At 23.5% G+C, this 27,995-nt stretch overlaps 2 protein-coding genes across 8 annotated transcripts in view; one reads left to right on the top strand and one right to left on the bottom strand.

Moving 5' to 3' along the window:
• The window catches only part of LOC109596259 (uncharacterized), a 68,306-nt gene that overhangs the window by 35,362 nt on the left and 4,949 nt on the right, over positions 1-27,995 (top strand). For all 6 annotated transcript variants that reach the window (XM_049963871.1, XM_049963870.1, XM_020011763.2 and 3 more), the window contains 2 exons: positions 18,411-18,506; positions 27,732-27,985. In XM_049963871.1, the coding sequence (XP_049819828.1) occupies positions 18,411-18,506; positions 27,732-27,985 (350 nt within the window). The remainder of the gene's footprint in view (positions 1-18,410; positions 18,507-27,731; positions 27,986-27,995) is intronic.
• On the bottom strand, positions 727-18,109 carry LOC109596260 (protein hunchback). 2 transcript variants are annotated; one of them, XM_049963872.1, is made up of 3 exons: positions 17,873-18,107; positions 2,211-3,263; positions 727-1,680 (listed from the first exon to the last, which is right to left on the bottom strand). In XM_049963872.1, exons 2-3 carry the CDS (start codon positions 3,256-3,258, stop codon positions 827-829), a joined length of 1,902 nt encoding a protein of 633 aa, XP_049819829.1. In that variant the 5' UTR covers positions 3,259-3,263; positions 17,873-18,107; the 3' UTR covers positions 727-826. The 2 variants fall into 2 exon arrangements, with proteins under 2 accessions (XP_049819829.1, XP_019867324.1); XM_020011765.2 differs by having other exon boundaries at positions 1,466-1,680; positions 2,218-3,263; positions 17,873-18,109.

Raw genomic sequence — 27,995 nt, 5'->3', positions numbered from 1 at the left:
GTAATAAACGCACAATGGGGACATGCCAATATTTTATCTTCACTTAAATGAGTTCTATAATGTGCCCAGTAGGAGTCACTGTCAGTAAATGTGACCAAGCAATAACTGCATTTCTTCACCTTGGCCTTCGGCTTCCTCTTTGGTGTCTTTGGATGATTTGACGAAGAGTTGGCAACACTCGCTGTCTCCTTTAAGTCAATACCAAATAACGAAGGATTATTACACATTGTAATTAGTGTGGCGATGTCTGTCTCGGTTAAATGATTAATATTGTGTCCTTCATTGGTCTGATTGGTGGGGTGCATATAGCTTGCATGGTTCACCACTGGCATATAATTGGGATATGCTGAACTCATCGAGGCTTGTGAAGAATTGTTTCCATACATATTAGAAGATGGGAAGTTGGTACGGTCCATGTTGATCGTAAGAAAGACACGGTGTTATGTTAAAACTATCATAAACGCTAAGTATTTATATAATCTCATAGGTACGGTTTAAAGTATATTTTACCTACATATATATGCATGTACCTATATTTTATTCCAATTAGTTACTTTAATACCTCTAATACTGCAATTATATTTTTGGATTTTTTACACTTTTGATATAACCTATCCATTATAATTATGAGTCTATGAGTATCTATAATTTTCATTCTATTCTATCTTAATTTGATTTTTTTTAAATAATTAAAAATAATTTCAAATTATACACATGAATTTTATTTAAAATTATTTATTTAAAATTAGTTACAAACAAATTTACATTAATATTTTTGTTGTAAAATCAAGTACAAACATTAATTTGACTAGTTATTTTAAATTCGTTAATTAGCTATTTGATGCTTTGTTATAAGATGACAATAAAAACCTGTACTATTAACACAGTTATAATCACATTCATTACATATAAAAGGATCGTTCTTCTTATGATAAGACATATGTGTATCACCATTCTTATTAAACTGAAAATTGCAGAAATCACATGTTTTGTAACTCTTATTTTCAAGTGAGCCATTAAATTCCAATGTTACGTCTTCATTTACTGTAAGGATAACTTCTGGATAAAGTATGTCAATAAATTTCGGATCGTCAACCTCAAAAATTTGTTCAGATTTAATATTTTCGGTCTCAATCGTGCCCTTGTGGTCGCCAGAAACATCAACATCTTTCCTTTTATCCAGTTTGTCCAGGGTTGCATTCGATTGACTAAAACTATGGCCAGTTTTCTGACTATGCAGCTGCAACTGTCGTATATATTTCACATTAAAGTCACAATCATCGCAATGGAACTGACGAAAGTTTAAATGCGATTTCATATGATCAGTCATCCTCTGTTTTATGGGACATTGATAGGGACACTGATCACATTTATACATCTTTCCAGAGTGGAACTTCTTGTGATAGTTATAATGACGTTTGTATTCCGTGACGAAGAGACATTCGGAACATTCTATCATCGTTTCTTTGCTCATGTGAGTCCTTATGTGTTTCCAATAGTCATCCATATCGGAAAATATTTCCAAACAATGAACGCACTTTTTGTTTTTCGGTTTTTTGGTTTCTTTTGAGATTATCTCGTTATCCAAAATTTTCTCATTAACTTCTCCTATATTGGATTTGTCGTTACTTTTTTTAAGAGTTTCTGAATTATTTGGGAGGTGAACGGTCGCCATATTCCCTAAATGAATTAATCTCCATTAATATAATTGATACACAACAGTAATGTTTATTTAAATAATACAATTTTGTTCCAAAATAACTTTTCATTCATACAGTATTGTTCATTATTGTAGTAATTCTTTAAAATGTTAAATATTATATCCATAACTCTTTTATTTTAAGTGGGATTTTGAATTGTGTTAGGCATAAATATAGTTACCTTATTTTGTTAAGCTTTTGACCCCTCTAAATTTAGAGAGAGGCATCATGTATGACAGAGACAGTAGAAGTTTGTCCCTTAGTGGGAGACTTACTGTCTCTATTGTACATGATGTCTCTTTCAGGATTCAGATGGATCAAACTCTTTTCGAACTATACAACATGAATAATTTTATTATTATTATTAAAATTATACAAGTAATTATTGTAATAATTGATAATATACAAATAAAAATACATTCATTACCATCCTTTTTCATTTTTGATTTGATTTGGAGGTTAATAAACACAATAAAAAGCTTCTTATTATTGGTATGAAATTTAACTTACCACTTACCACATCTTTGGTCCCTTCATCTGATTTAAAACCAGATTCACTCTCTTCACCTTTGAACCTAATACACAATTTGAGCTTGTTGTCTTCCCTATAAACTTTAAGACATTTTCGATCGTCCGGCGTACCATCTGGTTTCAAAAACTGACCAGGCTTATGGCCGGTCTTCTTTAAATGGCTCAACAGTTGACGTATGTACTTCCCTCCAAAATCACAATCATCACAACGATACTGATGGACGACCGAGTGAAGTCTCAGGTGAGATATCAGCATAGATTTGGAGATACCTTCGTAGGAACATTGGTTGCATTTGAAGGGTTTAATGCCCTTGTGTTGCTGTATGTGGTACGTAAAGTGGTGTTTGTACTCCGTAACAAACGCACAATGGCGGCATGCAAATATTTTTTTGTTAATTAAGTGAGTCTTATAGTGTGCCCAATATAAGTCACTATTAGTAAATGTAGCAAAACAATAAGAGCATTTCCTCTCCTTGGCCGAGTACTTCTGTCTTCGTTTCTTTGGACGATTTAGCGAAGGGTCAGCGACACCCTCTGTCTCCTTTTCAATCAATTTTGCATCGCCATAAGGAAACTGATTAATATTTGAATGGGATTTCATATGATCAGTCATCCTGGATTTGCTGGACCATTGATAGGGACCCAAGTCGTATTTAGAAAACGTCTCCCATGAGTGGATCATCTGGTGGTTCATATAGGGACTCCTGAACTCTGTGACATAAGGACCTTCAGCCTGTTCTATTGTCTTCTCTTCGCTTATATGACTTCTGATGTTCTTACAATAGTCATTCTTGTTTGATGTTTTCGAACAATTAAAGTAGTTATTTTCTGGTCCTTTGTCGGGGGTGTGCCATTTGGGTCCTTCTGTGGTAATGCTATTAGATGTTGTCGTTAAATCCAAACACAAATCGTTATCCAACATTTCCCCATTACCTAAGTGGTTTTCTTCTCCTTTGGTGGATATGTTGTTACTTTTTTGGGGAAGGCATTTATTCTTAAGGGTTTCTGAAGTATTTACTGTCGCCATGTTGCCTAAGTGAATTAATCTCCATTAATTTAATTAATATACAAATATAATATTTATATAAATAATACAATTTTGTTACAAAATAACAACTTTTCTAAATATCTATTTCTGAAATAATATGTTATACTACATATACTCATTATGGTATTCATTATTGTTAAAATGTTAAATATTTTACCCTTAACTCTTCTATTTAATGTGAGCTTTTAAAATATTATTAATTTTCTATTATTATTTTACACAGTATTATAAACACTACTATATTCTTATTCTACAATAAGTATTTGGGAAATATGTAGTCTCCTCATTGCCCAAAAGAATTAATCTCCATTAATTTAATTAATATATAAGTGTAATATTTATGTAAATAATACAATTTTGTTACAAAATAACAACTTTTTTAAATATCTATTTCTGAAATAATATGTTATACTACATATATTCGTACAGTGGTAGTCATTATTGTAGCATCTCTTTAAAATGTTAAATATTTTACCCTTAACTCTTCTATTTAATGTGAGCTTTTAAAATATTATTAATTTTCTATTATTGTTTTACACAGTATTATAAACACTACTATATTCTTATTCTACAAGAAGTATTTGGGAAATATGTAGTCTCCTCATTGCCCAAAAGAATTAATCTCCATTAATTTAATTAATATATAAGTGTAATATTTATGTAAATAATACAATTTTGTTACAAAATAACAACTTTTTTAAATATCTATTTCTGAAATAATATGTTATACTACATATATTCGTACAGTGGTAGTCATTATTGTAGCAACTCTTTAAAATGTTAAATATTTTACCCTTAACTCTTCTATTTAATGTGAGCTTTTAAAATATTATTAATTTTCTATTATTATTTTACACAGTATTATAAACACTACTATATTCTTATTCTACAAGAAGTATTTGGGAAATATGTAGTCGCCTCATTGCCCAAAAGAATTAATCTCCATTAATTTAATTAATATATAAGTGTAATATTTATGTAAATAATACAATTTTGTTACAAAATAACAACTTTTTTAAATATCTATTTCTGAAATAATATGTTATACTACATATATTCGTACAGTGGTAGTCATTATTGTAACAACTCTTTAAAATGTTAAATATTTTACCCTTAACTCTTCTATTTAATGTGAGCTTTTAAAATATTATTAATTTTCTATTATTTTTTTACACAGTATTATAAACACTACTATATTCTTATTCTACAAGAAGTATTTGGGAAATATGTAGTCGCCTCATTGCCCAAAAGAATTAATCTCCATTAATTTAATTAATATATAAGTGTAATATTTATGTAAATAATACAATTTTGTTACAAAATAACAACTTTTTTAAATATCTATTTCTGAAATAATATGTTATACAACATATATTCGTACAGTGGTAGTCATTATTGTAGCAACTTTTTAAAATATTAAATATTTTATCCTTAACTCTTCTATTTAATGTGAGCTTTTAAAATATTATTAATTTTCTATTATTATTTTACACAGTATTATAAACACTACTATATTCTTATTCTACAAGAAGTATTTGGGAAATATGTAGTCTCCTCATTGCCCAAAAGAATTAATCTCCATTAATTTAATTAATATATAAGTGTAATATTTATGTAAATAATACAATTTTGTTACAAAATAACAACTTTTTTAAATATCTATTTCTGAAATAATATGTTATACTACATATATTCGTACAGTGGTAGTCATTATTGTAGCAACTCTTTAAAATGTTAAATATTTTACCCTTAACTCTTCTATTTAATGTGAGCTTTTAAAATATTATTAATTTTCTATTATTATTTTACACAGTATTATAAAAACTACTATATTCTTATTCTACAATAAGTATTTGGGAAATATGTAGTCGCCTCATTGCCCAAAATAATTAATCTCCATTAATTTAATTAATATATAAGTGTAATATTTATGTAAATAATACAATTTTGTTACAAAATAACAACTTTTCTAAATATCTATTTATGAAATAATATGTTATACTACATATATTCATACAGTGGTAGTCATTATTGTAGCAACTCTTTAAAATGTTAAATATGTTACTCTTAACTCTTTTATTTAATGTGAGCTTTCAAAATATTATTAATTTTCTATTATTGTTTTACGCAGTATTATAAACACTACTATATTCATATTATATAAAATGTTACTTATATTTTTTTGTATAGTGCTGGACAAAAATATAGCAACTTTAATTTATAAAGTTATATTTTATTATTAAATCTGTGTTATTTAATTAAAAAAACACATCAAATGTTAATACTGAAAGAGGCATTAATGAATTAATACTTGAGAGTAGGGCCATTTTTAAAAAATTAAATATATAAAATGAATAATTTTTTTATTATTCCTAAAATTATACATGTAGGTTTTATCTTAAAGTATTTATTATAACAATTAACAAATAAATATACATTATATATATACACTCTTTCAAACAATGATAACTAGATTCATTACCAACAAGGTTCGTCTTGTTTTTAATTACAATTACTTGTTATTGTGACCGTTATGATATATAATCATATGACCATAAAAACCTATCCTGTCAGAACAATCATGACCACATTTATTACACATAAAAGGTCTGTCTTTTCTGTGATAAGACATATGTGTCTCATATTTGGTGTTAAATTTAAATTGACAAATATCACAAAACATTGGGTCTTGAGCTTGTTCCCTATTTGCTACATCTTTGATCCTTTCTTCTGGTTCATATCTCTCAAGATCACGTTTAATTTTAACCAATAATTTGATGTTCCTATTTTCCCGACAAATTTCAATAGTTCTTCGATCGTCAGGCGTTCCGTCTGGTTTCAAAAACTGACCAGGCTTGTGGCCGGTTTTCTGTAGATGGCTTAAGAGTTGTCGTATGTATTTTCCACCAAAACTACAATCACCACACCGGTACTGATGGACGGCTGAGTGCGACTTCATATGAGACGTCAACGTGAATTTGGAGATGCCTTCGTAGGAACAAAGTTTGCATTTAAAGGGTTTAACACCGGCGTGTTGCTTCAAGTGGTACCCGAAGTGGTGTTTGTACTCAGTAACAAAAGGACAATCGTTGCACGCAAATATTTTAGTTTTACTTAAGTGAGTCCTGTAGTGTGCCCAATATGAGTTACTGTCAGTAAATGTGACGAAGCAATGATTACACTTCTTTAAAGTGGCCTTTGCCTTTCTTCTTGGTGTCTTTGAACATTTTAACGAAGAGTTTGCGACACTCCCTGTGCCCTTTAAGTCCGTGCCAAGTAACGAAGGATCATTACACATTGCAATGAGTGTGGAGATGTCTGTCTCAGTTAAATGATTAATATTGTATCCTTCATTGGTGGGATGCATATAGGTTGACTCCATCGGGAATGATAAGTTATTTCCATACATACTGTTGGAAGATGGGAAAATAGCAGGGTCCATACTGGTCATAGGAAAGACACGATTTAATATCAAAATATGTTTAATTAATGCATCACACCAATAATAATTAATAATTATTACTAATATTTTAAGAAAATAAATGTAAATGTTAAATGAAAAAACCTATTTAATCAAAACAATTATGACCTCATACATTCCACGATGGTTTATCTTATAAAAATGCATCTATTTATTCTTAATGTGACTAACAACAGAAAGATTAATATGATAATTACAACAATCAGGACCAAATTCATTATTTATTCTTTATATGTCTGTAAGAAGTGAGTCTAAAATGACATTGAGTATTTATTATATCAAAACTATCATGACCACATTATTTATCCATAAAAGGATCGTCTCCTTTGGACAAAACATTTACCTAATTTTGTGACTATTGTGAGACAAAATCATATGACCTATGCTGTCAGGACAGTCAGTACCACATTTATTAGACACAAAAGTAAGGTAAAGTTTTCCTTGTGATAAGATATGTGTGTTATATGTGTATCATAACTCATAGACTATTTGAATTTGAATATGATTCTTTATTAAAACTGACGTGTGGAACTTAATATTAACTGAAACCTCTAATTGCTTTTATTGCTGCACCGCAAAGAACCATTTCAGTTTACTGCCTCAGGTTCGTACCATTTTCACGTGCCTAATACTTTGTCCAATTTAATTTCATTTCAGTTATTAGATATTTTTACTGCCTAACAGTGTTTTGTGGCCTGCCCGCAACATTGTGATTCATTTTCTAAAAATGTACCGGTTTATTTGCACTACATTGTATGGTATTTCTGGTTCAGCTGCATTAACGAAAACTAGAACGTAGTTTTATGACATGATGTCACTGTTTGATTCGCAGTCGAATTGCTTTTATTGTTGCCGTGTTTTACATCATTGTAGTCGATGTTTGGAGGATAGTTGGTTAGGTAATAAAACTGTTTGTTGTTGTCGGTCTTAAATCTACGTCGTTTTATTAAATAGTTTAAATTTTATGTCTCTAAATAAAAACGAATTTTTGAAATTTTGTGTAGCAAAGATATGAGACTATATAACAATACAGTGATGAAAAGAAGAATGGAATATTAAAAAATATCAAATTACTTCGATTAAACATGGTGGCTGAACCATTATGGTTTGGAGATGCATTTCTCGACCCAAAGTTGGACCCTTGATTCAAGTGGAGGGTAAAATGGATCGTTTTCAATACTGAAAATCATCATGTTTCCATTTGCCGAGGAAGAGATGACCCTTCGTTGGATATTTCAACAAAACAACGACCCCAAACACACGTCTAAAGTTATTAAAGAGTGGTTTCTAATGAAAAACTTAACTGTGCTTGAATGGCCGTCTCAGTCCACCAATCTAAATCCTATTGAGCACCTTTGGGAAGTATTAGATCGTCGCATCTGAACAAAAAACATCAAAAGCAAACAAGAACTTCCTCCAACCATACAGGAACAGTGGCAACAAATTCCTGTTGACACATTGCAGAGACTGGAAGATTCTGGGCCTAAAAGATGCCAAGCTGTGATAGAAGTCAAAGGTTACACCACAAAATTTTGAAATATTTGAATTATTGTTAATTTATTATGTATATTAACAAAATATTCCATACTTTTTTCCAGACCAAATTGATTTTTTATTAAAAAAAGTAAAAATCTATGAATATAATGATTATTTTGATTAATAGACAGATCTTGTAGTAAGTTAAGTTACATTTGTAACAAGTAAATAAATATTCCATACTTTTTCCACCACTGTAAATCATTAAATAAGATGTTTGAAAGTGCTGATTGGTTCTGATGAAAGTGTAATAAATTGATTCTTCAGTTTATATATCAATAGTGTTCACAGAAAATTTGTATTAATACTCCTAATCATCACAAACACCAATGGAACATCAGAAATGTTTAAAATTTTTAAGATATTTGAACTAAAACATTTAATTTTATACAAAGACAAGACTTTGATTTAATATGAATCTTTATTGTTGGTTAATTTCACAGTTTTTATTAGAAAAGATTAATTTCTTCAAAGAAAATATCTTTAACATTCCTTTTTGATGATTTAATTTTTTATTATAACTCATAATAGAGTTACTAGAAGTAAGTTGATGCGTGTTTTTGTAGCTTGAATGTGTTAAAGGCTATTTCAATGTTGATACAGTGTTGGTTTAACAACAATTTTAATGATGATACGTATAATTTAGAAATAGGAACAGTAAAAGTATATTCATCAAGATTTAAGAGAAGGTATTCATCATTTAAAATTACAAACTACGAAGGAAGATTAATTTTAGCAAGACAATCCAATATGAAAAAATGTTGAGATGTGTGTTGATGGTAAATGAAATCATTAAGAAAAGCTGTTTGAAAATGGTGAAACGTCTTGATTGAGTACTTGAAGTAGAAAGAAGGGAAATAAACTAATTCTAAACCAGGATATTGATGTCAGCTATCAACAATGTTCATAGAGAATCTATATTATTACTATTAACCATCATAAACACCAGAGTGGAAGATCAAAAAGATATCTAAACTGTTAAGGCTTTCAGAAGTCTCTAAACTACAAAGATTTAATTTCCTACCAAAGCAAATCCAATTTATTGTCAATTACTTTTAGCTCTTATAATATTAATTAGTAGTTTTAATTTCTTCAGTGAATATTAATCAAATATTTCATAATAATAAATAATAAATAAATATTTCATACTAGTTTCCACCACAGTATCTCAATTTTATTTATGTAAATCATTAAGTAAATAAGATTACCTTTGATAAGAAGTTTCCGGGAAACTGATTTAGTCAAACAATATTATTTTTCCCAGTTAATAAGATTATTAATTTACGACAGTGATTGCATTTCTATAAATACCACCTGTTTTTTTTATGCTTACTAAATTTTTGTACAATTCAGGAATGTGTTGAATCAGCACAGCAAAGACGTGTCTCATATATATTATATTACCGCTTAACAAACGCCTAATTTTAACCGATTAACCTTCATTACAACGTGCATACTTCACCCTATTAAATGCAACAACATTTTATTGTTATTTGATAAGACTGTGTGTCTCAGACTGTTATTAAACAAGATTTACACACCTACGTGTATATTTAGTATTTTCACTTGTACGGCGTTCTAAAAGGTTATACTAATTGGTTTTGTTAACAATGCACAAAGAAATTGCCGACTAACGTGGGAAATTTTAATTTGCATGTATTAATTTGAGTGGATGAAATAAATGGAAAACGATGTTAAAATGCAAATGTGAAAAGGTTCAAATTAATTACAGTCGAACGAATTTAAATTAATTTTATAATTATAAATGAATTTACTTAGTTTTTATAAAACTTTATTTGTAGTAATGTTCATAAGTGAAGTAACCAATACAATTCAATTCAGTTGATTTTATGATTCATTTCTGTGTTCATCTGTCGATACAAATTAAACCACAAGTTGTAGAAAAGTTCCGGAATTGTGAAAAGCAGAGTAAACTTGAAGTCGATTTAGATTTAAACAAATAGATCATTTCGAGGACGATTTCCAATTTTAACTGAAGGAATACACTGGAAGGAGTTCCCAAAAGTGGAAGAAATGACTTGGCCAGCTCAAAGCCCAGACTTCAATCTAATTGAAAACCATTTGGATGAAATTCATACTAAATTCCATACAAAATGTCTGTCAAATTTGAATGAATTCTACGAAGAAGTTCAAAATCAGTGGAAAGAAATACTGTTGTATTGAAAAGTTACTGAAATCAATAAATGGAAAACGGTGTTAAAATGAAAAAATGTGGAAAAGGTCCAAATTAATTACAGTCGAACGAATTTAAATTAATTTTATAATTATATATAAATTTACTTAGTTTTTATAAAACTTTATTTGTAATAAGGTTCACAAGTAAAGCAACCAATTCAATTCACTTCAGTTGATTTTATAATTCATTTCTGTGTTCATCTGTCAATACAAATTAAACCATAAGTTGTAGAAAAGTTCCGGAATGGTGAAAAGCAGAGTAAACTTGAAGTCGATTTAAATTTAAACAAATAGATCATTTCGAGGACGATTTCCAATTTTAACTGAAGGAATACAGTGGAAGGAGTTCCCAAAAGTGAAAGAAATGACTTGGCCAGCACAAAGCCCAGACTTCAATCTAATTGAAAACCATTTGGATGAAATTCATACTAAATTCCATACAAAATGTCTGTCAAATTTGAATGAATTCTACGAAGAAGTTCAAAATCAGTGGAAAGAAATACTGTTGTATTGAAAAGTTACTGAAATCAATAAATGGAAAACGGTGTTAAAATGAAAAAATGTGGAAAAGGTCCAAATTAATTACAGTCAAGCAAATTTAAATTAATTTTATAATTATATATAAATTTACTTAGTTTTTATAAAACTTTATTTGTAGTAAGGTTCACGAGTAAAGCAACCAATTCAATTCACTTCAGTTGATTTTATAATTCATTTCTGTGTTCATCTGTCAATACAAATTAAACCATAAGTTGTAGAAAAGTTCCGGAATGGTGAAAAGCAGAGTAAACTTGAAGTCGATTTAGATTTAAACAAATAGATCATTTCGAGGACGATTTCCAATTTTAACTGAAGGAAAACACTGGAAGGAGTTCCCAAAAGTGGAAGAAATGACTTGGCCAGCACAAAGCCCAGACTTCAATCTAATTGAAAACCATTTGGATGAAATTTATACTAAATTCCATACAAAATGTCTGTCAAATTTGAATGAATTCTACGAAGAAGTTTAGAATCAGTGAAAAGAAATACTATTGTATTGAAAAGTTACTGAAATCAATGGAAAAAAGGTGTTTAGAAATTATTAAATATAATGGATATGATACTAGATGCTAAATATGTATATAAGTATGTTTTATTTTATAGTTCTTATACTTTTGACCCTTGAATTTGTTTCAAATACTTATACTGACACTTTTGTTGAACGTAAACTAAACGATAAAACAACGTGTCTAAAATAAATAGTGTCACAGGTTAAAAACCAAATTCCTTGTACTTTACACCTATTTCATCCTTGAATGAGAAATGCACAAATCACAGAGGAAAATGTCACGTAGGATGCGTGTAAGAAACCTGTCACAAGTCACACGACGTCACATCGATTTTTATACACATTGTAGACTATAAAAATTACGTCACCTCCTCGAATAAAATACGAAAGTTTATGATAAACCAGTTTAACATTTTTTTTTTCGGTTAAAACGACACGCATGTATGTCCTTGGAGATGTAACTTTACTAGTTTTGTGATATTTCAAGCTCGTTACTATCAGTGACACGGTTAGTCACATAGATATAAAAATCGATGATTATTACGGAAATAAAGGGGGAAAGTTACCCTATAAATGTTGATCCATAAAACGTGAGACCCGAAACATACATCATTGTTGTATGGAGTTCCGTCCCATAAATAATGTGGCTTTAATTAGCTGTTTTAATGTAATTAAAAACCACAGGAAAGCACACATGTTCAATAAAACCTGGGTACACGGACTGGTTCAATCTCATTGTTGGATAAAAGTAAGAGTTTATTAATGAAAGAAAGTTCCTAATGATGATTGTTGTAACAATAGGTTTTGTGGTAAAGATTATATATTTATAATTAACATGTTTTATAGTTTTAAATGTGAAATTAGTACCATCTGTAAATTTAAATGCATATTATAAGATTTGTTAATACCTCAGTCAATAAATCCTCCTTTAATTTACAGCCAATAAATAATACATAAAGAAATTTTATCATAAATAATATAAAATTTGTTACATTTACAAAAAATACTTTAGAATTTTAATATATTAATGGATATAATAATATAAATTTTACTTTAATTTAGGGTCAATAAACAATATAAAAATAAAAATTATGTTTCAAATGTAAAAATATTTACAAAAATATATTAGATATGTGTAGAATTGATATTAATGCCTTAATCAATAAATTCTACTCTGATTTTACCCTCAATAAATATTACTAAATTAAAAATTATCATATTTTAAATGTGAAAATAGTCATATTTGGAAAAAGATACAATATTATTATACATTAGATTTTTAATATATTATGGATACATTATTCTTTAGTTTTAAGTATTTTATTTATAATTGATCTCTTAGTGCTTCTATCAATAAATTTTACATCCATCAATTTAGGGTCAATAAACAATATAAAAATAAAAATTATGTTTCAAATGTAAAAATATATACAAAAATATATTAGATATGTGTAAAATTGATCTTAATACCTTAATCAATAAATGCTACTCTGATTTTACCCTCAATAAATATTACTAAATAAAAAATTATCATATTTTAAATGTGAAAATAGATATATTTGGAAAAAGATACAATATTATTATACATTAGATTTTTACTATATTAATGAATACATTATTCTTTAATTTCAAGTCTTTTATTTATAATTGGTCTCTTAGTGCTTCTATCAATAAATTTTACTTTAATTTATTGCCAATAAATAATATAGAAATAAAAATTATGTTTCAAATGTAAAAATATTTACAAAAATATATTAGATATGTGTAGAATTGATCTTAATGCCTTAATCAATAAATTCTACTCTGATTTTACCCTCAATAAATATTACTAAATTAAAAATTATCATATTTTAAATGTGAAAATTGTCATATTTGGAAAAAGATACAATATTATTATACATTAGATTTTTAATATATTATGGATACATTATTCTTTAGTTTTAAGTATTTTATTTATAATTGGTCTCTTAGTGCTTCTATCAATAAATTTTACTTTAATTTATTGTCAATAAATAATATAAAAATAAAAATTATGTTTCAAATGTAAAAATATTTACAAAAATATGTTAGATATGTGTAGAATTAATATTAATGCCTTAATCAATAAATTCTACTCTGATTTTACCCTCAATAAATATTACTAAATTAAAAATTATCAAATTTTAAATGTGAAAATAGTTATATTTGGAAAAAGATACAATATTATTATACATTAGATTTTTAATATATTATGGATACATTATTCTTTAGTTTTAAGTATTTTATTTATAATTGATCTCTTAGTGCTTCTATCAATAAATTTTACAACAATTTAGGGTCAATAAACAATATAAAAATAAAAATTATGTTTCAAATGTAAAAATATTAACAAAAATATATTAGATATGTGTAAAATTGATCTTAATGCCTTAATCAATAAATTCTACTCTGATTTTACCCTCAATAAATATTACTAAATTAAAAATTATCATATTTTAAATGTAAAAATAGTTATATTTGGAAAGAGATACATTATTATTATACATTAGATTTTCAATATATTAATGGATACATTATTCTTTAATTTATGTCTTTTATTTATAATTGGTCTCTTAGTGCTTCTATCAATAAATTTTACTTTAATTTAGGGTCAATAAAAAATATAAAAATAAAATTATGTTGCAAATGTAAAAATATTTACAAAAATATATTAGATATGAGTAAAATTGATCTTAATGCCTTAATCAATAAATTCTACTCTGGTGTTACCCTCAATAAATATTACTAAATTAAAAATTATCAAATTTTAAATGTAAAAATAGTTATATTTGGAAAGAGATACAATATTAATATACATTAGATTTTTACTATATTAATGAATACATTATTCTTTAATTTTAAGTCTTTTATTTATAAATGGTCTCTTAGTGCTTCTATCAATAAATTTTACATTAATTTATTGCCAATAAATAATATAAAAATAAAAATTATGTTTCAAATGTAAAAATATTTACAAAAATATATTAGATATGTGTAAAATTGATCTTAATGCCTTAATCAATAAATTCTACTCTGATTTTACCCTCAATAAATATTACTAAATGAAAAATTATCATATTTTAAATGTGAAAATAGTCATATTTGGAAAAAGATACAATATTATTATACATTAGATTTTTAATATATTATGGATACATTATTCTTTAGTTTTAAGTATTTTATTTATAATTGATCTCTTAGTGCTTCTATCAATAAATTTTACAACAATTTAGGGTCAATAAACAATATAAAAATAAAAATTATGTTTCAAATGTAAAAATATTTACAAAAATATATTAGATATGTGTAAAATTGATCTTAATGCCTTAATCAATAAATTCTACTCTGATTTTACCCTCAATAAATATTACTAAATAAAAAATTATCATATTTTAAATGTGAAAATAGATATATTTGGAAAAAGATTCAATATTATTATATATTAGATTTTTAATATATTATGGATACATTATTCTTTAGTTTTAAGTATTTTATTTATAATTGATCTCTTAGTGCTTCTATCAATAAATTTTACATCAATTTAGGGTCAATAAACAATATAAAAATAAAAATTATGTTTCAAATGTAAAAATATATACAAAAATATATTAGATATGTGTAAAATTGATCTTAATACCTTAATCAATAAATTCTACTCTGATTTTACCCTCAATAAATATTACTAAATAAAAAATTATCATATTTTAAATGTGAAAATAGATATATTTGGAAAAAGATTCAATATTATTATATATTAGATTTTTAATATATTAATGGATACATTATTCTTTAATTTTAAGTCTTTTATTTATAATTGGTCTCTTAGTGCTTCTATCAATAAATTTTACTTTAATTTATTGTCAATAAATAATATAAAAATAAAAATTATGTTTCAAATGTAAAAATATTTACAAAAATATGTTAGATATGTGTAGAATTAATATTAATGCCTTAATCAATAAATTCTACTCTGATTTTACCCTCAATAAATATTACTAAATTAAAAATTATCAAATTTTAAATGTGAAAATAGTTATATTTGGAAAAAGATACAATATTATTATACATTAGATTTTTAATATATTATGGATACATTATTCTTTAGTTTTAAGTATTTTATTTATAATTGATCTCTTAGTGCTTCTATCAATAAATTTTACAACAATTTAGGGTCAATAAACAATATAAAAATAAAAATTATGTTTCAAATGTAAAAATATTAACAAAAATATATTAGATATGTGTAAAATTGATCTTAATGCCTTAATCAATAAATTCTACTCTGATTTTACCCTCAATAAATATTACTAAATTAAAAATTATCATATTTTAAATGTAAAAATAGTTATATTTGGAAAGAGATACATTATTATTATACATTAGATTTTCAATATATTAATGGATACATTATTCTTTAATTTATGTCTTTTATTTATAATTGGTCTCTTAGTGCTTCTATCAATAAATTTTACTTTAATTTAGGGTCAATAAAAAATATAAAAATAAAATTATGTTGCAAATGTAAAAATATTTACAAAAATATATTAGATATGAGTAAAATTGATCTTAATGCCTTAATCAATAAATTCTACTCTGGTGTTACCCTCAATAAATATTACTAAATTAAAAATTATCAAATTTTAAATGTAAAAATAGTTATATTTGGAAAGAGATACAATATTAATATACATTAGATTTTTACTATATTAATGAATACATTATTCTTTAATTTTAAGTCTTTTATTTATAAATGGTCTCTTAGTGCTTCTATCAATAAATTTTACATTAATTTATTGCCAATAAATAATATAAAAATAAAAATTATGTTTCAAATGTAAAAATATTTACAAAAATATATTAGATATGTGTAAAATTGATCTTAATGCCTTAATCAATAAATTCTACTCTGATTTTACCCTCAATAAATATTACTAAATGAAAAATTATCATATTTTAAATGTGAAAATAGTTATATTTGGAAAGAGATACAATATTATTATACATTAGATTTTTACTATATTAATGAATACATTATTCTTTAATTTTAAGTCTTTTATTTATAATTGGTCTCTTTGTGCTTCTATCAATAAATTTTACTTTAATTTAGGGTCAATAAATAATATAAAAATAATAATTATGTTTCAAATGTAAAAATATTTACAAAAATATGTTAGATATCTGTAAAATTGATCTTAATGCCTTAATCAATAAATTCTACTCAGATTTTACCGTCAATAAATATTGCTAAATTAAAAATTATCATATTTTATATGTGAAAGTAGTTATATTTGGAAAGAGATACAATATTATCATACATTAGATTTTCAATATATTAATGGATTATTCTTTAATTTATGTTTTTTATTTATAATTGGTCTCTTAGTGCTTCTATCAATAAATTTTACTTTAATTTAGGGTCAATAAATAATATAAAAATAAAAATCATGTTTGAAATGTAAAAATATTTACAAAAATATATTAGATTATATTATATATATATATATATATATATATATATATATATATATATATATATATATATATTATACAAGGTGTCGCTAAATTGAATGCACAAAAAGTAACGACATATTATTGACCTCAAAATAGACCTATTCGACTTAATTTACTATATTTTATATACTAATATACTTTCTAAAAGAAATACAGACCTTCAATGGTTCTTCCAGTTGCTGTAATTCTCTTACTAATAACTGATCTCACAAAATTATAAATCAATTTTGATTTTTTAATGTTTATATACAGTGTATTTGAATTAAATACCATATATTTATTATTACATATATTAAAATAATCGTTCTCCTAGGTGAAACTTCAAAATTCATTTAACTGGGAAACGGTGCACTCTGACGAAGTTCAACAAGAGAACCATTTTTAAGCAAAAACTTTAAAATTACATATTCTCTTGTCAAAGTTAAAATAAACTTACTGACAAGAAAGTTATGGGGCTTTTAAGCTGCTAACCCAGGTGGTTATAACGAACAAAGGGTACTTTTCAAAAGTGTGCTGTGATCAGCCATTAAATTTAATTTTAATACAAAATATTTTGATTTAGGTACAGAAGAAGGAACAAAGTTGTTAGTTAGAAATAAATTTTTAAAATAAAGTTTATAGACTTCAAATAAAAAAAAAACAGAATTCAAACATGAACATAATATACATTTTTTTAAACTGTTTAATTCGTTAAATTTAAAGACTAAGGCCAATTGACCCTAATTCCAAACCAATTATCAAAAATTACCAAACCGTTAAAACTCGAGGTCACACTTCATAAATGAATGAGTCGAAATACTTACCAAAAATGAGTAATATTAACGTTGGGGTCAACGTCTCATCGAATTGTAATTGTTAGTTACGGGAATATGGAATAACTCGTCCAATCAATAGAGAACCGACCTTTTGTGTGGAGTTTCACGTCATACAACCACAAAAGATTTATGAGTTCATATTATCAATTTTGTTGGCTTTTTAAAACTATGACTTGCATTTTGTTATTATTTGCTGGGACTTTCAGTAAACACCAAGGAAACTGTCAAACGGTGTAACCTGATGAGTTTTTTGAAGTTTTTAGTATACCGACTTGTTCAAAAACTGCTCTAAGTATTTATTTAAGTACACACGTTATGTTTATTTTAGTAATCAGTAAATAAATAGTTCTAGTAAACATTAACCGTTGTTTGCTGACCATAAAATGTCACTTAATGCAAATCATGGATATTGCTAATCGTTTCATTAGGTAACAAATTAATTACAGTGGTGTATTATGTAAAACAAATTAATTACTGTTGCAAATATCCTCAATAATAAATTATAATTTCTTTGTGTTTGTTTCAGCAAGGAATTGGCGTGGAACTCATCAGGATCCTGCCGGAAACTCATCCGCCATCTCTTTCGAACTTGTTCGCGGAGGCGGACTCCAAAGACGATGTGGTAAGTCCTCGTACCATTTTGACCTTTGCGTTTAATTTATTTTTGTAATACGAGCTCAGAAACCACGTGTTAGATCGTTCCAATTGGAAATACTAGTTTTATTTTTATACCATGCATGTATAAATAATGAGATCTGATATGGTTAGTTAATTTTGTTGGTTACGTATTCGTTTGTGATGTAATGGACTTAAAACTAGACAATATGATGTTTACGAATGAGTAATTTTATAATAATAATAAATTCAATGAGTTAAATATTAATCTTGATAAGGTGTACGTTTATCAAATATGTAATTATTTTCAATTATAATTAAGTATACAATTTAAATTTAAATTAATCTGTACAGAATATAATTATTTTCATTGTTGATTCACGAATTTATTTTTATTATTATTTTATTTGGGTTATTTTATATTTTATATTATTAAAAATTAAAAAAATAATTATATAAAATATAACATTAACCTTAATTAAATTTATTATTTATTTTATTGATTAATGAAAAACTTTTTTCATTAATTATTTATATGGGAATTATTAAATTGAATAATTTCACTTAATTATTCCAGTAATTAAAAAGTGAATGAGATGATAAATAAATAATAAATATTTAGAATTTTTAACTTTACAAAAATATTAACTAATTCAAAAAGTAGTCAAATTTTTTAATTAGTCAATTATTTATTGAAAATTGTTGAAATATCTTAAATAATTAAAAGTTATTTCTTAAAAAATTAATAAAATATTTAAATTTTATATATTCTTTTATTAAATTTGTTTTACAACCGTTGAAAAATGGTAAAAAAATATTGGATATATTAAAATTTCTTAAAAAAGTAAATAAATTATGAAATGATAATTAAATATTGTAAAAAAAATTTGAATATTTTTTGTAAATTGTTGAAAATATCTAAAATAATTAAAAGTTATTTAATAAAAATTTGAAAATTTTATATATTTTTTTATTCAATTTGTTTTGTAACCGTTGAAAAGTAATACAAAAATATTAAAAATATTAAATACTTGTTCAATAAATAAATAAATTATAAAATATTAATTATATAAAATTATACATTTTTGAAAATTTTGAATATTGTAAAAATGTGTTAAAAATTTTTTGAAAAATGTTCAAATACAAAAATAATTGTTTTATAAACATTAAAAAATAATAAAATAATATATAAATATAATAAGAACAATAAATTACAAAATAAATAAAAGAATATTGAAAATATAAAAAATTGTTAAAAAAATAAATAATAATTTAATACCGTAAAAAAGTTGATTATTTTTTAAAAATTGTTGAAATATCTAAAATAATTAAAAGTTATTTCTTAAAAAATTAATAAAATTTGAATATTTTATATATTTTTTTTATTAAATTTGTTTTGTAACCGTTGAAAATTAATAAAAGAATATTAAAAATATTAAACATTTGTTCAATAAATAAATAAATTATAAAATTTTAATTGTATAAAATTATATATTTTTGAAAATTCTGTATATTGTGTTAAAAATAATTCAAAAAAATTGTTTAAATACAAAAATAATTGTTTTATAAACGTTAAAAAATAATAAAATAATATATAAATGAAATAAGAATAATTAATTACAAAAGAAATAAAAGAATATTGGAAATAATATTAAAAATTTGTTAAAATATAAATAAATTACAAAATACTAATTAAAAAAATTATAAAACCATGAAAATATTGTATTAAAGTGTATATTGTAAGAAAATGTTAATTATTTGTTGAAAATTGTTCAAATATCTCAAATAATTATTATTTACAATTTTTTTTATTAAATTTGTTTTATAAACGGTAATAAATAATATATTGAAAATATTAAAAATTTGTTAAAAAAAATAAAATAAGTTACAAATAAATAAAATTAAACATATCTAAAAATATAAAAAAATAAAATAATAATAAGTCTTAAAGAATTATAAAAATCTGAAAATTTTAAGTTTGTTTTATAAATATTGGAAATATTTTGTTTGTTGAACAAATAAATAATTAAATAAAATTTTACATTTCAGAAAATTCTGAATATTGTGGAAAACAATATTTATATTTATTTTTTCAAAATTTTTGAAATATAAATAATTCTTAAAAATTATTCAAATTTCTTCTTAAAACATAAATTAATTAAAAATTAATGATTAAATAAAATTATACATTTCTGAATATTGTAAAAAACAATGTTAAATATTTTTTCAAAATTATTAGAATATGTAAAATAACTAATTATTATAATTATCCAAATAGTCTAAATAATTTTTTAAAATAAATTTTTTGGTTATTGACACATTTAATTATTTAATGTAAAAATGATGTTAAATAGAACAAAAGTGTGTATACAAATTTGGAAACTTATTTTTACTTAAATTCTTAAAAAATCACTAAAACCTTTGAATACAAAATATTATCTTGAAAATTTTCAAAATAATATGTATAAGCAAAAAAGAAAATAAAAAACTTCAAAAAGAAAGAAAAAAAAAATAGAGATTTTATAATTAAAAAGAAAATAAACTGGATTGTTTTAATTAAAAACTGATAAATTGAAATTTCATATTTAATTAATATTTTTGATACTTTTCTACTTTTTCTGCACGTTTATGGGCATTAAGTTCATTGAAATCGCGGACCGGTCTCGGCTGGTTGAAAAGAACAAACATTGTATAACATGCAATTCAAACGCGACGTTCGTACTTAATGACATAATTGTGAACGGGCTCCGGTGAGTTCACAATGAGTTCTGGTCCCATTGTGATCCGTGGACCATGTGTTGTTGATGTAAACAATGACGGTACATAATGGTAACAGTAGTTCTGATCAATATACAAAAAGAAAACAGCTTAATTGGCATTAAAACAAAAGTCGAATATGTGCTCAATGCTGAGTTAAGACTGAAACCCAAGAAATAATTTCTTTACAAACTTATGACCAGATAAAAGTGGCTGAACTCATAAAAATGACTTGTTAAGAGTCATAACTGGTTTGTTTCATTAATATGTCTCTCGGCTCATTAAAAATTGCACAATAAGTAATTCTACATTTAAATTGCAACAGTTAACAGTAATTTTAAAGGGAAAGTGCAAATGTGAGACGTCAGTTACAATTATAAAAACAAGTTACTTGTTTCCCTTTTGTAATTACACACCACGGTGTGGCAATTAATCTATGGAAACACTTTTAGTACTATTTCCCTTTCCTGTTTTACAAACATTTCTTATTCTAACCGGATGACTCACAAAAAGAACTGAGTTAATTGTATACTTATGAATTAATATGTGATTAATGCTTCATTTGTAAAATAAAATGGTAAAACTTTTTATACTATAAATATATAAATTATGCACCTATATATAAAAAAATAATGTTATTTAATTATTTATACGATATATTATACTAAATAATTGCTAATTATTAAGTAACCTTAAATCTTATATATTTATTTTAACAATTTCCACACTGAGTTAATCATCAATAAGAAATTAGATAGTTATCTATTTAATGATTTAAATCTGAAAATGTAAAAAATATTTTCTTTCTTTGTCTATTATTTATTGTAATAATTAAGTGAAGTTGTTCAATTTCCACATAAAAAATAAAAAAAAAGTAATTCATAATTAAATTATTTTTAAAATAACTTTTTGTTTTTTATTTAATGAAATATCAATAAAATTGTCCAATGTAATAATTTTCATATACAAAACAAAAGAAAGGTAATTTATAAAATTTATTCATAATTTATATTCAAAATAATTAAATGCTTGATAATTAAAACAAATTATGTTTCATCCAGTTTATCAAAATTAATATTTACTTATTTAAAACAGAAAATCAATGAATTTATTATTTATATAAAATTACAATTTGTGGTCAAAAAAGAAAATATTTTATTAATATCTCTTTATTTTTTATTGAATCCCAATAATCTTTTTTTTAAACATTTATATATTCACAAAACTTTCAGAATTTTTTTATTTTATTTTAATTATTATTATGTAATGAATTTATTTATTTTTTAATAAATTTTTAATGTTTCCAATAATCTTTATTATTTTTAAACGTTTATATAACAAATTTAATAAAAATATATATAAAATTTTCAAGTTTTATCAATTTTTTAAGAAACAACCTTAATTATTTTAGATATTCCAAAAATTTTCAGAAAATAATTAACATTATTTTACAATATTCATAATTTCAGAAATATTTAATTTTGTTTAATTATTGTTTTGTTATTTATTTATTTATTTATTTTTTTAACAATTTTTTTTATATTTTTAATATACTTTTAATATTTTATAATCATATTCAAAATTTACAAAAATTTAAAATTTTATTTAGTTATTATTTTGTAATTTATTATTCTTAGTATTTTTATAATGTTTAAATATTTTCAATATTCTTTTATTATTTTTCAACATTTATAAAGAAAGTTTTATTAATTTTTTAAGAAACAACTTAATTATTTTAGATATTCCAAAAATTTTCAGAAAATAATTAACATTATTTTACAATATTCATAATTTCAGAAATATTTAATTTTGTTTAATTATTGTTTTGTTATTTATTTATTTATTTTTTTAACAATTTTTTTTATATTTTTAATATACTTTTAATATTTTTTAATTATATTCAAAATTTACAAAAATTTAAAATTTTATTTAGTTAATATTTTGTAATTTATTATACTTAGTATTTTTATAATTTTTAAATATTTTCAATATTCTTTTATTATTTTTCAACATTTATAAAACAATTATAATAAAAAAATATATATAAAATTTTCAAATTTTATTAATTTTTTAGAAATAAATCTATAACTTAACATTTATTATTTTTATTTATATTTTTTGAATTATTTTAATAAAAAAAGATATGTATTTTATAATAACCATTTTAAATAATTTAAAAATAAATTGATGAATAATAATTGGATAAATTTTTAATATATATTCGAAAATATAAATTTCTTAATTTACTTCTGAAAATTAAATATTTATATTGTATAAATATATTAATTTATTATTTTATTTAATTCTTTTTATACAATTTATGTGTTTTTTTGCGGATTAATTATAAATATTTTTTCTTTTTTTAAGATTTGTTTGAATTTTAAAAATATCTTCAACTAATTGTTTTATATATTTTGGTTAATTTACTTAAATTACAATAATAACATATTACTAACTTTATTTTTTTTTATTTGTAATTGTTTATATGTTATCAATTTTATTTGTTGGACATCTTACCAATATTTATTTCATTACTTTTATATAATTTTTAAACATAGGTTGTTTACCATGTTATTAATTAATATTTGTCGTACGTCCCTGAGTAAGGTTTTGTCGTTCAACGCACACAGAAATAAAAAGCAACGACGCGGTTTCCGGTTAAATACCTTTTCCTGTCTCTGCAAAAGAAATAATAATTGTTATGGAACGATAATCAAGATCGTTGCTGCAAATATTAATCAATCATCGAACATACTCGTTATTTGCTTGATTAATTTTCTGTTTAATCCTCTCATATTTCTTTCAGGATAATGAGAAATCAATGTACCATTAAATTGATATCGACACTAATTATAATTCTCAAATAAATACTTAATTACCATTGTGTTGTTGTGCATAACTATTTGGCTATTAATAGTTAATGAGCATTAAACTACACACTGTTTAACCGCTATAAAAACGCAGTACATCGAAGAAAACAATAAAATAGAAAAAACATTGCGTGCTTCTTAAACAAATTGTCCATTTTATAAATAACATTGATTATTTAAGTCACGTACAGTACGCACATAAATTAAATTGATATTATACAACACCTCACAATTCAATTCAAATCTGCTCCATCCCATATTTGGTGGGGCCGTCTCGAGAACGATCAAACTAATAATCTCCCAGTTATTGCAACAATTCATGCCTTAATATTCGCAGCAGTTTTTTTCCAAACCAGTGATCTAGGTCAATGTGGCAAATTCGTTTTTACATCGATGATGCAATCCGTAATTATAATCCATAAATGTCTCAATGATTTTATTTTCATTGCTGTTCGGCGGCGATAAAGGTTAAATAAATTCCGATTCAATGGTTTATACGATATTGTATTCAAATATGACCAATGTTTTGTTAACATAATTTAAATGTTTGTGCCAACATTAACTTAAAAAATGTTCATTGTACATTTAAATAATTAATAATTATAATTTAAGGTAATCGAATAATACTGCAATAACTTCAAAAAATGGTGAATGCGCTCAATATTTTTGTATTTGTAATGACACTGTTTTCACTAAAAGTTTAATAATTTTTAATTTTACAATTTTTAATGAATTTTTACAGAAATAATTATTTTTTTGAACAGTTTCCATGTTACTTATAAAAATTCAAAATTTGTCTAACAATGTTTCATCAAATTTGACTAATTTTTTATATATTTTCAGCATCATTAAACTTTTTTTTTATGTAAAATATGATACTTATTTTTTAGTAATTTTCAGGAATTAATAAAAACACACACATTTAATGTTTTACATTTTTTAAAATTTTTGACATCACCATAATTTCTTTTTTCTTTTTTGCACATTATTGTATTTATATATAATTTGTGATATTTTTATTATCTCCTTAATTTTTTGACAAATTTAATTTCCATTCTAAATATTATTTTGATAAATTTTCTTATTATAAAATAGATATTCAAAAAGTTTTGGTTATTAATTTTTGTATGATTTTTAGAATCACTTCTTTTTCTTTTGTGTAATTTTTTTGCAAATTTATAATTATATTCTCAATTTTTTAGCAGAAATGACATTTATTTTTATTAATTTGCTATAAAAATTCAAAATTTTTAATCTTTTTACATTTTCTGTTATTTTTAGCATCACTAAAATTTTTATTTTATTTTTCGAATTATTATTTTTAATAAATACTTGTTAATTTTTAATTTTTATTTTTATGAATTTAGTAATAATTATTAAAAATCCAAAATTTGTTTAGCTTTTACCATTTTTGGTGTCGCTAACTAAGGTTATTTTATCAAATTTTTATAATTTTGATACTTGTTCATTTTCACTGAATTAAATAAATACTAAAAGAAATTTTATTTTTTACATGTTTTATAATTTTTATCATAACTAAATGTTTTTTATTTTCTGTAAATGAAATTTTTCATAGTTTTCTAATTTTACACTTAATTTTTTATCAAATATAACATATTTTTATGAATATTTTTAGTTAATAAAAAGCCAAAATTTGTTCAGCATTTTATACATTTTTATTGCTTTCTTTTTACATTTTTTGTCTATTTTAGCATTAAAAATATATATTTTTTCTTTTTTGTAATTAATAATTTTTGTGAAATTAGTGATATTTTATAATCATTCACTTATTTTTTAATAAATTTGACACTTATTTTTATCAATTTAAATGTAACTAATAAATGTTCAAATTTTGTTTAGCTTTTGTAACATTTTTGTCTATTTTTTTCTTTTTTGAAAATAGCAATTTTTGCAAAATTAGTGATATTTTACAATCATTCACTTATTTTTTAGCAATTTTGACACATTTATATCAATTTAAATCTATTTAATAAATATTCAAATTTTGTTTAGCTTTTTACATTTTTATCTACATTTTTCTTTTTTGAAAATAACAATTTTTGGAAAATTAGTAATAATTTTATAATTATTCACTTATTTTTTAGCAAATTTAGCACATATTTTTATTAATTTTCATGTAAATAATAAAAACTCAAACTTGTTTAGCTTTTTAAATTTTTTAACTATTTTAGACATTTTTTATAAATATTATTTTTGGTAAATTAGTGACAATTTTATCATTAATCACTTATTTTTTAGCAACTTTCACACTTATATTTATATAATTTTCAGGTAATTAATAAAAATCTAAATTTTCTTTAGATTTTTTGAGTATTTCAGCATCAAAACATTTTTTTCCCTTTTTGCAAATAATAATTTTTGTCAAATTAGTGAAAATTATATGATTATCCACATATTTTTTTTTAATTTTTAAATATTTTTCACAAATTAATGATAATTTATAATAGTTCACTTATTTTCTAACAAGTTGACACTTATATTTATCAATTTTCATGTTATTAATAAAAACTAAAATTTTGTTTAGCTTTTTACATTTTTTTTTGTCTATTTCAGCATCAAAAACATTTTTTTCTTTTTTGAAAATAATAATTTTTGACAAATTAATGATAATTTATAATAATTCACTTATTTTTTAACAAGTTTGACACATATATTTATCAATTTTCATGTTATTATTAAAAAGTAAAATTTTGATTAGCCTTTTACATTTTTTTTGCTTATTTCAGCACCAAAACATTTTTTTTTTTCTTTTTTAGAAATAATTTTTGGCAAATTAATGACAATTATATGATTATCCACTTATTTTTTTTAATTTTCAAATATTTTTTTTAGGTTTTTACATTTTGTGAATATTTCAGTATCTAAAACATTTTTTTTCTTTTCTCAAAATAATAATTTTTGGCAAGTTAGGTACAATTTTATAATTATACTTTATAAATTATCAAATTTGACACTTATTTTTATCAACTTTTATGTACTTCATAAAAATTCAAATTTTGTTTGGTTCTTCATACTTTTTCTCGACTTCAGGATCAAAAACAATTTTTTGGAAATAATAATTTTTGACAAATTAATGATAATTTTATGATTATTCTCTTATTTTTTAACAAATTTGGCATCCATTTTCACTTAATTAATAAAAATACAAATTCTGTTTAGTTTTTTATATTTCTTATCTTTTTCAGCATCAAAATATTGTTTTCTTATTTGCAAATAATCAAATTTGGCAAATTTCAGGAGTTTATAGAAGTTTCTTACATTTAATACGTATTTAATGTATTTTAATTTAAGATATATTTATTTTTTATGCGTCTGTTTGGAATCTTTTATTACTTGTGTTGAATACATATGTTTTATTATATAAACATTAACTAATGTGTAAATATTTTCATAAGAAACTGTTAAAAAGTTTTAAAAACATTGTTATTTTTTTTTTTTAATCTATTTAGTTCTAATTTAACTACAAAATATAAGTAATAATTTCTACATTAGACTTTTCTATTTTAAAAGTTAATAATATATATTTAAAATTCATATAGTTTTTGATGCTGCAAATTTTAACTCAACTTCATTCGTTTTTTCAGACAATAACCATGGACTGCGAAGCCACCCCGGCGTTCCAACTGAAGAGCTTCAGACAAAAGGGCGACAAGGTGGATACATCGCACTATCGCGTGAACGTGAACCGTTTCAGGGCACGCCTGAACATCTTCTGCGTCTCCGAGAAGCTACAAGCTGAGATCAAGTGCGATGGTTGGCCCGAGATTAAAGTCGCCCTGGCTCCGGTCGGAAACATCAAGAACAACATGGACGAGACGCATCTACAAGAAGTTATAAGGTAAATAATA

Source organism: Aethina tumida, chromosome 2, assembly GCF_024364675.1.
Source record: "Aethina tumida isolate Nest 87 chromosome 2, icAetTumi1.1, whole genome shotgun sequence".
NCBI lineage: Eukaryota > Metazoa > Arthropoda > Insecta > Coleoptera > Nitidulidae > Aethina > Aethina tumida.
Note: the sequence above shows the minus strand (reverse complement) of the source record. Positions and strands in the feature narration are given on the sequence as shown.

Bases quoted from the DNA above. Each gene is read 5' to 3' on its own strand.
- LOC109596260 (XM_049963872.1), bottom strand. From the start codon at position 3,258: ATGGCGACAGTAAATACTTCAGAAACCCTTAAGAATAAATGCCTTCCC. The intron at 1,681-2,210 runs GTAAGTTAAATT...TAATTCATTTAG, and splicing joins GACCAAAGATGTGGTAAGTG to GGAATATGGCGACCGTTCAC.